The following is a 12,514-nucleotide window of genomic DNA, read 5'->3' as shown; positions in this document are numbered from 1 at the left end:
CATGGCTTCTATATGTTCCAGTTTGAGACAGGATAAAAGATTATCCACACTTCAGGTTTGCTCCACAGAGGAAGTTGATATGATTCAGTTTGTTCCTCCCCTTTCAAAAAAGGAGGTTGGTTAGTAATAATTTCCTCATGGAAAAAGATGCAATGACATGGAGGCAACTTGGGCAAAAAGACTCTGCATAGCCAAAAGCCCAAGACAACTTTTAAAAAATAAAATCTACATCTTCAACTGTCTAGCTATGTACACAATTAGATCCCCATCAAGACTGTACACCTTGTTTTAAAATCACCCATCAGAAAATATTTTTCTACAAACAATGGCCAAGTCAGGTTTTAAGTTTGCTCACTGATATGAAAGGTTTGTTTTCAGACAGATGTTATCACCATACTAGGTTATAGAATGAAGAGCTTATGCTCAAAGTGTCAATCCTCCTGGTCAGATGCTGTCTGACCAGCTGTGCTTTTCCAGCTCCATACTTTTTTGGTCCTGTTCTTCAAACTTCACTTTCTAGTTAATACCCACTACACATTGTACAAGACCTACAAAAACAATGGAACACCCATGGGACCACCAATATTAGGTTTTATTAGAAGTAATGCAGAGACTTGAACAGACCGCCTCCCAACAATTCAACCCAAACTCTGGATCCACTACATGGAAGATACCTTTGTTACCACAAAAAGGAACAATGAGGAAACCTACATCAATATCCTAACATAAAAATTCAGAGGAGGAAAGAGGACAGACCTCTCTTCTTCTCTCTCCCCCCCCCCCAAATGTCACTAACAGTTAATGAACAAACCAGCATCTACAGGAAAAATAGACTAGATATTCAACTACAGGAGCAATCATCCCAACACCTACAAAACAGAGCTGCAACAGGCCATTTTGGTGAGCCACACTGTTGCACCCAGGAACTATAAACAGGAGGAGGAGATCTTTTCAGCATATTAAAGAATGGATACCGAATAAACAGTCTGCTAATTTCTCAACAAACCCAAAAAAGCAGACAAGTGCCCAGAAACCCTAGTCACTCCCCAAAGACATCTGAAATGACTTCTAGATTACTTTGTCCTCTTGGCATCATGGTAGCCTACAACATAAACAGCTACTAATGAACCTAAAAAAAAAACCCTATACAAAAATGACTTACAGAATACCATGCAAGGACTAACTGCATTGGACAAACAGGCAGAAACCTAGCTACCAGGCTACATGAACACCAACTAGCCACCAAGACAGGACTCACTATCACTAGTTTCCTTACATACAGATGAAGGAAGGGCACCACTTGGACTAAGACAACACATCCATCCGAGGATAAGCTAAACAGACATGAAATGCCTAAAGGCCTGACATTCTAATCAGAACACCATCAGGAAATGTTAATTTGGATCCCACCTACCATCCGAGGAAAAAAATCCATTGTAACAACTAGAAAGCAGGACAGAACACTAGTGCTTCACCAGAGGCTCACTGATGTTACTGAGCATGGTGACATGTCTAAGAACAAACCAACCAGCTCAGGTGAGCAAACTTAGAACCCGAGCTACAAATCTTCAAAAAAGCCAAAAATATTAAAATGAGTTGCACCCAACTCAGTTTCACAAGTAACCCATTCAAGTTGGAACAGATATCATTGGAGATTGCCATTGAAATCCAGGCAGCTTCGGAGCAGATACAAAACATTCAAACTCAGGGAACAAGAGTTCTTGGCAGGTTGAATATCCAGCAGAAAGCCTTATACTGTAAACAGCTCTAAACCTATTGAATGCATTAAACAATTAAGAACAAACAAGACAGTAGTACTTCAAGGCTGGTTCCCATAAAAGCATTTGTCTTGGACCTGAAACCAAGTTTGAAAACATTGGGGAGGCCTTGGAGCATCATCATTCAGGTCCACACAAAGCCCAGAGCATGTGGCCTGTAGCCTGGACATTAAAAGTAGTGTTAACTTCAACTGACTTACTACCAGTACCCTTTGAGGTTTCAAATGTACAAGAAAAAAAGCATTAATGATGAGTCTCCAGCTCCACTACAGTCCATTCACCTTGGGAAGAGGAGATATCTTCAGGAGAAAAGCTGGTGACTGATGTGATGCTAGCTGTGGAGTCATCTAGTGGCGATATAAGATCTGTCCATTTGCTCAGCTCTGCCTGGTCCACTGTCACCTTGCTTTGTAATTTCATACAATCTCCAGAGAGCAGCAACGTCTGGTTAATCAGTTGCTGCACAACTTTCACCGGCTCAATCTGTAGTGTCAAGACCCTCTCACTGGGCTCCTCAATGACTTCAGGACACGGCCAGTCTGCTGGCTTCAGAACTTCCTCTCTCTCAAGGTCATCTTCCAACCTGGTCTCTTCTGCTGTTTCCACTTCATAGATGGTGGAAAGAATAGGAGGTAGCAGTGGGGATGTCCATGGTACACCAGCATGTGGCTGTAGAGGTGGTGGTGTTTGAACACTCAAGGGGCCTGCAACAGTTGACAGCACTTGAAGATTGAGAAAATAGTTCAAGCAGCAAAAAATCCACTGTGCATGCAATTCTACAACTTAGAGGATGGAACAGTTTGTACAGAGCAAAACATGAAAAAGGAGCACACTTTAAACAAGCTAGATAGTTAGCATCTCCTGTACAACACAAATGATCCTGTAGTTCAGGAATGGAGAGTCTAGGAATAAGTAACCATTTGATTGTGTTGAACATTCCAAAGACCAGCTACTCTAACAATACTTTGATTTCCTTTCCTAACTATCTACTTTCACCTTAAAGTCAAGGTCACAATTTCTAATTAGTCTTAAAATTTGGGATCACTTTCCTAACAAAAGAAAATCTGGACAATTGTGGATTGACCCACAATGGGAATGTTTCCACATTCCCCCTTGTCATGGCCACGAAGTGAGATCCTGCAATCAGGTCACATGCCCAACTCTAAACTCCAGTGAAAACAAGTCAAAGCTGCCCAACCTATTTAGCAAAGAATGTACTCATTCCAGTCATCAGTCTAATAAATCCATTGTTGATCAGAAGTGGGTTATGTCCTTCCAAACAAAAACTGCTGAATGTTTGAAGTGTGGTCTCACTAGCATTACTAAAGCATAACATCTTTGTGTTTAATTCCTAGTCATTAGAAGCATGCATTCATTGAATCCCCAAAGTGTGGAAACAAGCCATTGGCCCATTAAGTCCACACTGACCCTCAAACCCATTCCCCTACAATCTTACCTGACTAACGCACCCATCTTGCACACCACTGAACACTGGGTAGTTTAGCATGACCAATTCACCTAACCTGAACATCGAGGTGAAACCCACACAGACAGGGAGAACTTGCCTCAGCACCAGTGACTGGAGTTTGCAACTGAGCCATCTCCATTCCTCAGGCTCACAGAGTGGCTTCCAACTTTGACTTTGGCATAACACCTAGCCATCTCTACATATTGGCATTCTAAAGTCTCCTTTTGCAGATTTTTGCCTGCCAGACAGAACCACTCCACCTGCTAAGTCTTTGGCAACTTCCCTACATCCTTGAGAAATTTGCCTACATTAAGTCTCACTTGCAAATTTAGCTACCTTTGCTCTCAACTAATTGAGTTAGAGGAACAACAATCCAACATAAATAACCAAACATGAAATTCTAATTCAAGAGTACAGGTAATGCTTCAACCAACCAGTCACTTACAATTTCCCATTGTTGCAGTTAATCTGCAACAAATTGGTGATGGAGACAACCACATTCGTTACAGATCAGAGGTACAAACTAGTTTCACAGGACAAAACCTCAAATGGTCCTTAAGTTTACATTTCATTTGAGGTAGATACACACCAATATTTGATTGTAGCGCCAGAAAAAAAAGGAACCAAAATGAAAGAGACAAAAACAATTGCAAATTGAACAAAGTTGCTTGGTTTGGATGGCCAGAGATGAGCATGCCTACCATATTTGACTTCCTATAATATTTGGTTGAATAATAGCATTTTTGCTCACTTGAAGTTTCCAATCTTGCAGTCATAAAATTGTTAAAAACGTCACTGCTTCAGAAACAATTTATTTGAAAGGAATTCAAGTCAATACAGTGATATGACATTACTGTGACAGACATGTTAGACAAATCTATCCCAGATGAAGACATTCAACATTGAGTCTAGACTACTGTACCACAGTAACTTACAACAGCAGAAATGCTTTGGCAGGTGCACTATTGCCCTCTTAACTGGAGAAGCTAAACACCCAATAAAGCCCTCAACTGGTCAATGGTGCAAAAATAATTCCCCTGCAGAGAGCAAGCTGTGACGAGTTCCAAATCAGGAATGCAGCATTGTAGACTGATTGAAAAGGAAACTTGATCACTCGTGGCTACATTTTCAGAATTAAGATGGGAATGATTTAACATTGTCTGCACATCTAAAAAAGGCTGCTTTTACCCAAACTAGATTCTCAAAAATAATGAGCCAGATTGCAGTTCAACTCTAAAATTTATTAGAAGTGATGCATCTATGAACACATTGTTTCTCTGCCAATTGTGTCAGCTCATTACAGGTATGTGGGGGTGAGGTGTCAGAGACTACATTGCGCCTTCTCAGCACCCAGAAAAGGAGCCAACAGTAATCTGAAGACAATTCTTCTGAAAATGGCCAAATTTCACAGTGTTACACCAAGAAAAAAGTTTAACAGATTTCAAACTTCTTGGGATAAAAGGATTTAGTGGCACAATAGGATTGAGTAGGGTTAAACAAAACATTTACAGGCATGCAAAAAACCAAGCTCAGTGCAGTCAGTCCAAGTCATACGCTTCCTATGATATTAACATCTATTTCATAGAAACTTGACCCTCAAGTCTTGGTCACCTTACCTTGGAATACAATGGGGCTTAACCAAGTTCTATACATTACCTGTCAATAGGCTATCATTCTTTTCACAAGGAGAACAGTACTGCTGATGCAGCATGTGATTGCCATTTGCATCAGTAGAAGAATTGGTCAGCTTCTGTACATTAGTCACACCCCCATCAAGGTGGTCTATTGGATATCTTGCAACCGGTTCCTCAACACCACAGGACTTGGGTTGATCAGACTCCAAATCCATTTCTGCCAGGTCACCCTCTTTGAGGGGCAAGAAAGTCACTTTGGGAACAGCATCTCCCACATCCTGAGGAAGACTGTTCTGAAGAGAAAGGCTTACTTCAGTGCCACAAGCTTGATGTGGCATCACAACAGAAAGGTCCTCTGAAGATCCAGCAGCCAACTGCATGCAGTTTTGTGAAGGAAGGGGACAAGGAGCCTCAGCTGTTGCAAGTTCTTCCCACTCATCCACAGCGTGAAGAGTCAAGTGTTTGACATTGGCCGATGCAGCAGCGTGGCACAGCAGTTCTGAATTAGAGTCCATTTTGGGTTTATCCTCAAATACTGGATTGTCAATTCCTTCCAATCCACATTGGCCAGACTCTACCACTCTTCCACAGTCAGCCTCTAAGTGGTCTTCATCCTCTGAAGACATCATGGGCTCTGTTGAGCGATCACCATGTAGATCATCTGCTGCAATTGTATCTGGCTCTTCAACCCTTTCCAAGTGAATCCCTAAATCCTGATCCAGATCAACTAGGCTCAGTGCAGTCAGAGGAATACAAAGGTCCCCTCCAGATTCCAGTTTCTCAGACTTGGACTCTACACCGGAGCTGCTCTCATAGTCCTTCAGCTCTTCAGGAGTGCTGGTAGTACTACTACTTTTTCCTGCCAGGTCAGGGCCACTCAGTGTACTCGACTTGGAAACACCCGGGTCCTCACGAGAGTCTTCAGAGGAGATTCCTGGTTTCTGCTCTAATAGCAGGACAGAGCCATCCATCTTGCAGGATGTTGGTCTTGTCTCCAGGAGGTTTGGAGATTCAGAGACAAGGTTTTGGTCATCCTCACTTTGGAGTGAGTCAGGGCAAAACTCATTAGATTCTTCAGTATCAGCCTCTTCAGAATACTCATACAGGGCAGGGTTCACTTTCTCTACATCAGATGGATTACTGTTCATCTCAGGGGAACGGTCACGGAGACAGCATTCCACAGGCAGCCCTGTGAGTGCTATCAGATCCTGCAGCATTGGCACAGAGACAGCATGGTCATTGTTGATTGCAGATCCATCTTCCATTGGTGAACCATCCTCAACAGGATTGAGTGGCATCCCCTTCCCTGAAGGGGCCAAACTAGATTCAGGAAGTAGATCTCGTGCCTTCAATGTGTTCAAGTCAGTTTTCCCATCAAAATGATTTGTCTCACCATCATTAATCTGTTCAGCTTCTGTTCTGCTGAAGTCCAGAGCACCAAGGTTTTGCACTTCATTTTTTGGATAGAAGTTTGAAACCGGTTCCATCATTCGGTCCAGACTCAGACCACTCTCGTTTTCTTGATCCAAGTCAAGAATGTGTTGTGTTGACTGTTCCTGTTCACTTTTAGCAGCGGTGTTCTCTCCCAAAGATTTGGCCTCTACCTTTGCATCCTCCAGCTTCCCCTCTTCAGTTGGAATCAAGGTTTCCATTTCAGTGTTGCAAAGGAAAGGGGTGGACTGTACTCCAGGGGGAGATTTAAATTCCTCATTCTCTTGGTCCCTCTGAGGATTCACCACCACATCGTCACTGGGGAAGGCTACATTCGCTTCATTTGTTACCACACTCTCTACTTCAGCTGACTTCTTTGAAATAGCTCCTCCTTGCCCTCCAGCCCTCCCTCCCTCAACATGGTTTTCAGAAAGTGGTTGCCTGGCAGAGACTGGCAGAGTCTTGTTTGGCACAGATTGCTTCTCCACATTTCTCTTCAAAGCTTTAGTTGATGGTTTGGGAACACTTGCTCCAGATGTGGAGTTACCTGGCAGTGGTCTTGCTGTGGATTTGGTCGACACTTTAGCTATCGGACCTTTGAGTCTTGCATGTAAATTCTTCCCCTCCACTTCTGAAGGTTTTGCTGATGTTGGTTTTGTTGACCTCACTGAGTGGGTGACCTTTTTGAGTTCAGAACTGGAAGGAGTAACTGCCAGTGAAGTGCCTGACTTCACATCTGGAAGAGAAAAGAACAGTGAGTGAAGGGGAAAAGGTTACAGCTCCTTCCATCATTATCCAGGAGTCAGAGTCTTACAGCAGAGACAGGCCCATGACCCAAACTGGTCCATGCCAAATCAAAAATCAGTCCATGCTAACCCATTTCCCTGGAATTGACCCACATCCTTTCCTACCTATGTACAGTATTTGTCCCAATGCCTTTTTATTGTTAGTGTACCCACCTCAACCACTTCTATTGGCAGCTCATTCCATATGCTTAGCATGCTCTTAAAGTTACCCCTCCGGTTCCCTTTTATTCCTATCCCTCTAGCCTTAAACTGAGGCCCTCTGGTCCTTGATTCCACAACCCTGGTAAAAAGACAGTACACCCACCCTATCGCTACCTCAATCTTATGCAAGTCTATAAAGTCCCCCCTCAGTCTCCTACACAAAGAAAGTGTCCAAGCTTGTCCAGCCTCTCCCTATAACCCAGGCCATCGAGTCCAGGCAATATACTTGTCAATTTCCTGCACCATTGTTTTCAGTTTAACATCCTTCCTATAACAAGGTGACTAAAAACTGAACACAATACTCCAAGCATGGCCTCACCGATGTCCTGTATAACTGCAACACAACTTCCCAACTTCTATACTTAGTGCCCTTACTGATGATGGCCAGTGTGCCATAAGCTTTCTTCACTGCCCTGTCTACCTATGATTCCACTTTGAGAACAGTGAACCTGAACTCAAAGATCCCTTTGTTCCACTACACTCAAGGCCCTTTCACCATAAGCTTCTCTTGATTTGACTTTCCAAAATACAAGACCTCAAACTTATTGATATTAAACTGCATTTGCCATTTCTCAGCTCACTTCCCCACCTGATTGCTTTCTTCACTGTCTACAATACTATGTATTTTAGTGTCAAATATACTGATCATGCCTTGTATACTCCAAATCATTGATAAAGATACCAAACAATGGGCCCAGCACTAACCCAAGGCTCTCCATTACTCTCAGGCCTCCAGTCCAACAAGCATCCTTCCACTATTACCCTCTGCTTCCTACCATCATGCCATTTGCCAGCTTGCCCTGGATTCCAGAGCAATACAGTCATCTGTTAAAGTATCCTGGATTTCCACAACCCTTTCTATGAAATGCTTGTACAAGCAACAAGTCTGAACAGCCCTGTTCTAACATGGAGATTCTCTCATTCAGCAGTTTCCAGAAGAGATTAGGTACAGAAATATCTTTTTTTAAAAACAAAAAAGGGTGTCATCAATAACAGGAGGTTATTTGTTCACCAAGACCATGCTAGGTCCTTTGGAATAATCCAGTCAATTCTCTGACAAAGGTAAGAATGCCATATACCACTTGACCACCCTATTAATTCTCTGGCCAATTTCAGGGAGCTATGGTTAAACCCAAAGACCCTTCTGTATCTCAATGCTGTTCACAGTCCTGCCATTTAAAAGATGAATACCTGACCATTTAATCTCCCACTTAGCCAGATTAAACACCATCTTCCATTTCTCCACCCATATCCACAACTGCTATGTATCCTGCTGTGTCCTTTGACAAGCTTCCACACTACCCACAACTCCACTGATCTTTTGTATTTTCTGCAAAATATGCTATCCCACCCAGCTACTTTATCCAAGTCGTTTATATATTAAAAAAACAGGTCAGACCTCCATCCTTAAAGAAAACACCCATCACTACCATCAAGCAAGCCAATCACTGGATCCCATGCATCTTAGATCTTTTGGATGAACCTACCATGAGGGACTTGTTGAAAGCCTTACTAAAATCATGTAGACAGTATCCACTGCTCCACCTTCAATTAAAAAATCCATTCAAGTTAGTAAGATATGACCTTCGGGCACAACACCAAGCTGGCTTTTTCTAATTAGACCATGTACAAATCCTATCCCTAGGGATTCTTTCCAATAGCTTCCCAACTACTGATGAGACTGTCTATAGCTTGCTGGATTTTCCCTACTTCCCTTCTTGAAGAGCAGAACAAGATTAGCTACTTGAAAGTCCTCTAGGATCTCTCCAGTGGTTAGCAAGAATACAAAGATCTTGGTCAAAGGCCCAAGAACCTCTGCTTGCCTCACCACATACTGAATCAAAGTGTTTTGCTTCAAATCCGATAGCTTGACCAAATTGCAACTGTAACAATGCCAGGCACTCTTTCAAAGCAAGCAAACATTAGGTCTAGATGATCATTGTAATGTATGGAGGGGTTCTGGTCCAGTTCAAATTTCCCAGAAAACATTGGGACACAAGGCCTACATTCAGGATTAATGATCCTAGTCCAGTTGAGCTTGTATCCCAAAAATTGGTCCCAATACCCTAAGGAGTAGAGTTAGTCCTTCTCCAAATGGCTCAACACATGGACCTTAACTGGCACTGCATTAACTAGCACTCTTGATAAACAGAAACATGCTACACCTCAAATACTTCACTGTTTCAGCATGTCTGAGGAATCAGTAGAGGACATGAGTGAGAAGGCTTCTTTCAAGTTTAAGGTAAGTGGAGTACAGCAATATATCCCCTGCATTACTATTTATTTTCCACTGAAATTGGGGGGCTTCTGGATCAACTGTAATTTGATCTGATAACTGGCACCTAATGGGGTGAAGTCTAATAAAAATCTTTACTGTACTTAGTGCCATACACAAGCCCAAGACCACTCAGTCTCTATTCTAGAAACTGGCAGTCTAGCCTACACAACCTGAACTCATTTAATCCCAGCACAGTATCACTCAGAACAATCTCAGCTGCATCCCATCCAAGTCTGTACACAACTGCACCATCACTGCAACCAACAAGGGGGAAAATTGGAAAAATTGTAGATCTACAGGAAAAACTTCTAGTCTCAGATAATCCCAACATTTAGACCACTCATTGATACATACAGGTGTACCTGGGCATTGCAAGGTACAGGAAAACCTTCCAACGGTGGCTTGAGAAAAAAAAATGCAGCATTTGCCAGTGTCAGAGAAAAAGGATGTTTGAGACATTGAGAAACTTTGTTCACCTCCCAAGGGAAAAGAAAACCAAATGGACTGAGGTAGAGTCTGATCAAATAAACTTTAAGGTGCCAAAGTTGCACAAACCATTCCCATGCAGTTTGCCACTTCAGTTTTGTAGTTCAAAGATTAACTGAGCCCACAAACACCAAGTATAGCTGCATTACTGAAACTAAAATCTTAATTTTTAAGCTGCTGAGTTCTTGCCCTTCCCCACCTTTGTTTGAAGCAGTGATGGATTTTCCTGGTTGAGTTTTTGTTGGCAGGACACGCGATGGCGCAGGATGGGTTCGGTCATGAGGAACCTGAAGTAGTGGCCGCCTCAGTTTTCCTGCGTTGGCAGATCCTGGTGGTCTCCTCTGTGCTCCTGCACTCTGGGTCAAGTGGCTTGAAGGAGTAGCATCTGGTCTTTTCAAAGAGAAAAAAGTGGAAATTGCCAGAGGAGAGTTATAAATCCCATGTACAGCCTACAACCAGACTTGGTGGAAAGGAAGGTAGACTGCAAAATGTTGTATTGTAGTGAAGCAGACAGTACCTATTGTAGGTTTAGATACTGTGGCTATTAATGCAAGAGATAGTGACAGCTACTCAAGTTAATGGCTGGTGGTACCGATCTCACCATTGTTCCTGAGCAAGTGACATTTACCTTTATCTGTGGGATGCTCGGCAAGTTCAAGGCAGGAAGGAATTCTTAGTCAGATGGGAGAAAATAGAGTTACAAGGAAAGGCCAGGAAAGCAGATTGAAGAGCATCAGATTAGCCATGACCTATTGAATGGTGCAGACTCAGGGTCAAATAGCCTGCTCCTATGATCTAACAGTGTAGTTGAGTGTTGGGGGAAGGGTGGAAGCAAAGCACAATCCAAATCTTTTCTGGCTCTTGTACATAGCTTCAGGCTGCTGGGCAGTTGTGTTGCCATTTCTCAGCATGCCAGCAGATGGCACTCGAACTGCTGTAGCAGTTACCCAGTGACAAACCAGAACTACAGACTCCAGACCCACATTGGATCCTAAATACACAGTAGCAGTGTGCAATATACATGGTTGGCATTTCACACAGCTGAGTTTTAGTAATAAAGCAAAATATTGCAGATGCTGGAAATGAAGTGCAAATAGTCAGACATCCAAGTACCCCAATGGTGAAACTGGACAGCATTATAAGTGGTAAAAAAAAGTGTTGCTGGAAAAGCACAGCAGGTCAGGCAGCATTTGAGGAATAAGGGCTCTGGCCTGAGAGATTCTCCTGCTCCTTGGATGCTGTCTGACCTGCTGTGCTTTTCCAGCACCCCACATTCTACTGATCTCCAGACCTTATGGTCTCCTGGCATTATAAATGGTGTTGACCACAGCTAAAACATGATGTTAATGATCAGGTGAATGGGCAAAGCTGTAGCAGATGGACCTTAGACAAGTGTTCGATTATCAATTTTAGACAGAGGATAGGTCATGAATTTGTTTTAAAAAGACTGTTAAATACAGAGATTCCAATAAAATTAAGGTTCGTGTCCTTAGATCTGTAAAAGGTGGCTTTGTTCATTTAATTGTGGAATATCAATGTTGCTGGCTAGCCCAGCATTTATTGTCCATCCCTAATTGCCCCTTAAGATGTGGTGAGCTGCCTTCTTGAAGCACTTTGTACTGAAGGTAGACCCACAATGCCCTTGTATGTTCTAGGATTGACCCAGCAACACTGAAGGAATGGTGATAGATTGCCAAGTCAGGATGGTGAGTGGCTTAGAGGGGAACCTGCAGTTGGCAGCATTCCATAGCTATTGCCCTTGTTCTTCTAGATGGAAGTAGTCATGGTTTTGGAAGGTGCTGAGGATCTTTGAATTTCTGCAGTGCATCTTGTATATAGTACACTTGTTAGGAGGGTCACTGGAGGAGGAGTGGATGCTAATCAAGCAGGCTACCCCCATCCAGACAAGTGCAGAGTGTTCCATCACACTGACATGTCTGGGGAGTTGTTCATTGCAGGATTTCTAAACACTGACCTGCTTTTGTAGCCTCTTCATAACAGGTTCAATTGAATCGCTGGTCAATAGTAACTCCCGAGGATGTTGATAGTGGGGTGGGGGGGGGGGGGGGGGGGTGGTTAGTGGGAATACCATTGAATGTCAAGGGACAGTGGTTAGATTGTCTAGCATTCGTGGTATATAAAAAAAAAGGTGTTACTTGCCAGTCCAATCTGACTACTATCTAGATCCTTTTGAATTTGAAAATGGACTACTTCAGTAAATAAAAAAAAGTGTTGCAAATGGAGCTGGACATTGAAGTCAGCAAACACACCCCCTACCTCTGACCTGATGGAGTGATAGAGAAGGCCATTGATGAAGTAGTTGAAAGTAGATGGGCCAAGGACACTGAGGAAGACCTGCAAAGGTGTCCTGGAACAGCAATGACTGACCTCCAACCACCATCTTATTGTGACAGGTGTGACTCAAACCACAA

At 42.9% G+C, this 12,514-nt stretch overlaps 1 protein-coding gene across 2 annotated transcripts in view; it reads right to left on the bottom strand.

The window, feature by feature from the left end:
* Nucleotides 1–119: 119 nt before the first annotated feature.
* LOC122552383 (uncharacterized) overlaps nucleotides 120–12,514 on the bottom strand; it is a 40,851-nt gene continuing 28,456 nt past the window's right edge. For both annotated transcript variants that reach the window (XM_087983137.1, XM_087983138.1), the window contains exons 4-6: nucleotides 10,282–10,472; nucleotides 4,903–7,047; nucleotides 120–2,482 (exon numbers count right to left, since the gene is read on the bottom strand). In XM_087983137.1, the coding sequence (XP_087839263.1) occupies nucleotides 2,022–2,482; nucleotides 4,903–7,047; nucleotides 10,282–10,472 (2,797 nt within the window). In that variant the 3' untranslated portion in view covers nucleotides 120–2,021. The remainder of the gene's footprint in view (nucleotides 2,483–4,902; nucleotides 7,048–10,281; nucleotides 10,473–12,514) is intronic.

This window comes from Chiloscyllium plagiosum, unplaced genomic scaffold, assembly GCF_037043375.1.
Source record: "Chiloscyllium plagiosum isolate Xiang-an unplaced genomic scaffold, Cpla_swu_hap1 HiC_scaffold_45, whole genome shotgun sequence".
NCBI classification, from domain to species: Eukaryota; Metazoa; Chordata; class Chondrichthyes; order Orectolobiformes; family Hemiscylliidae; genus Chiloscyllium; species Chiloscyllium plagiosum.
The sequence above is the reverse complement of the archived record's forward strand: the minus strand, read 5'-3'. Positions and strand labels throughout refer to the sequence as shown.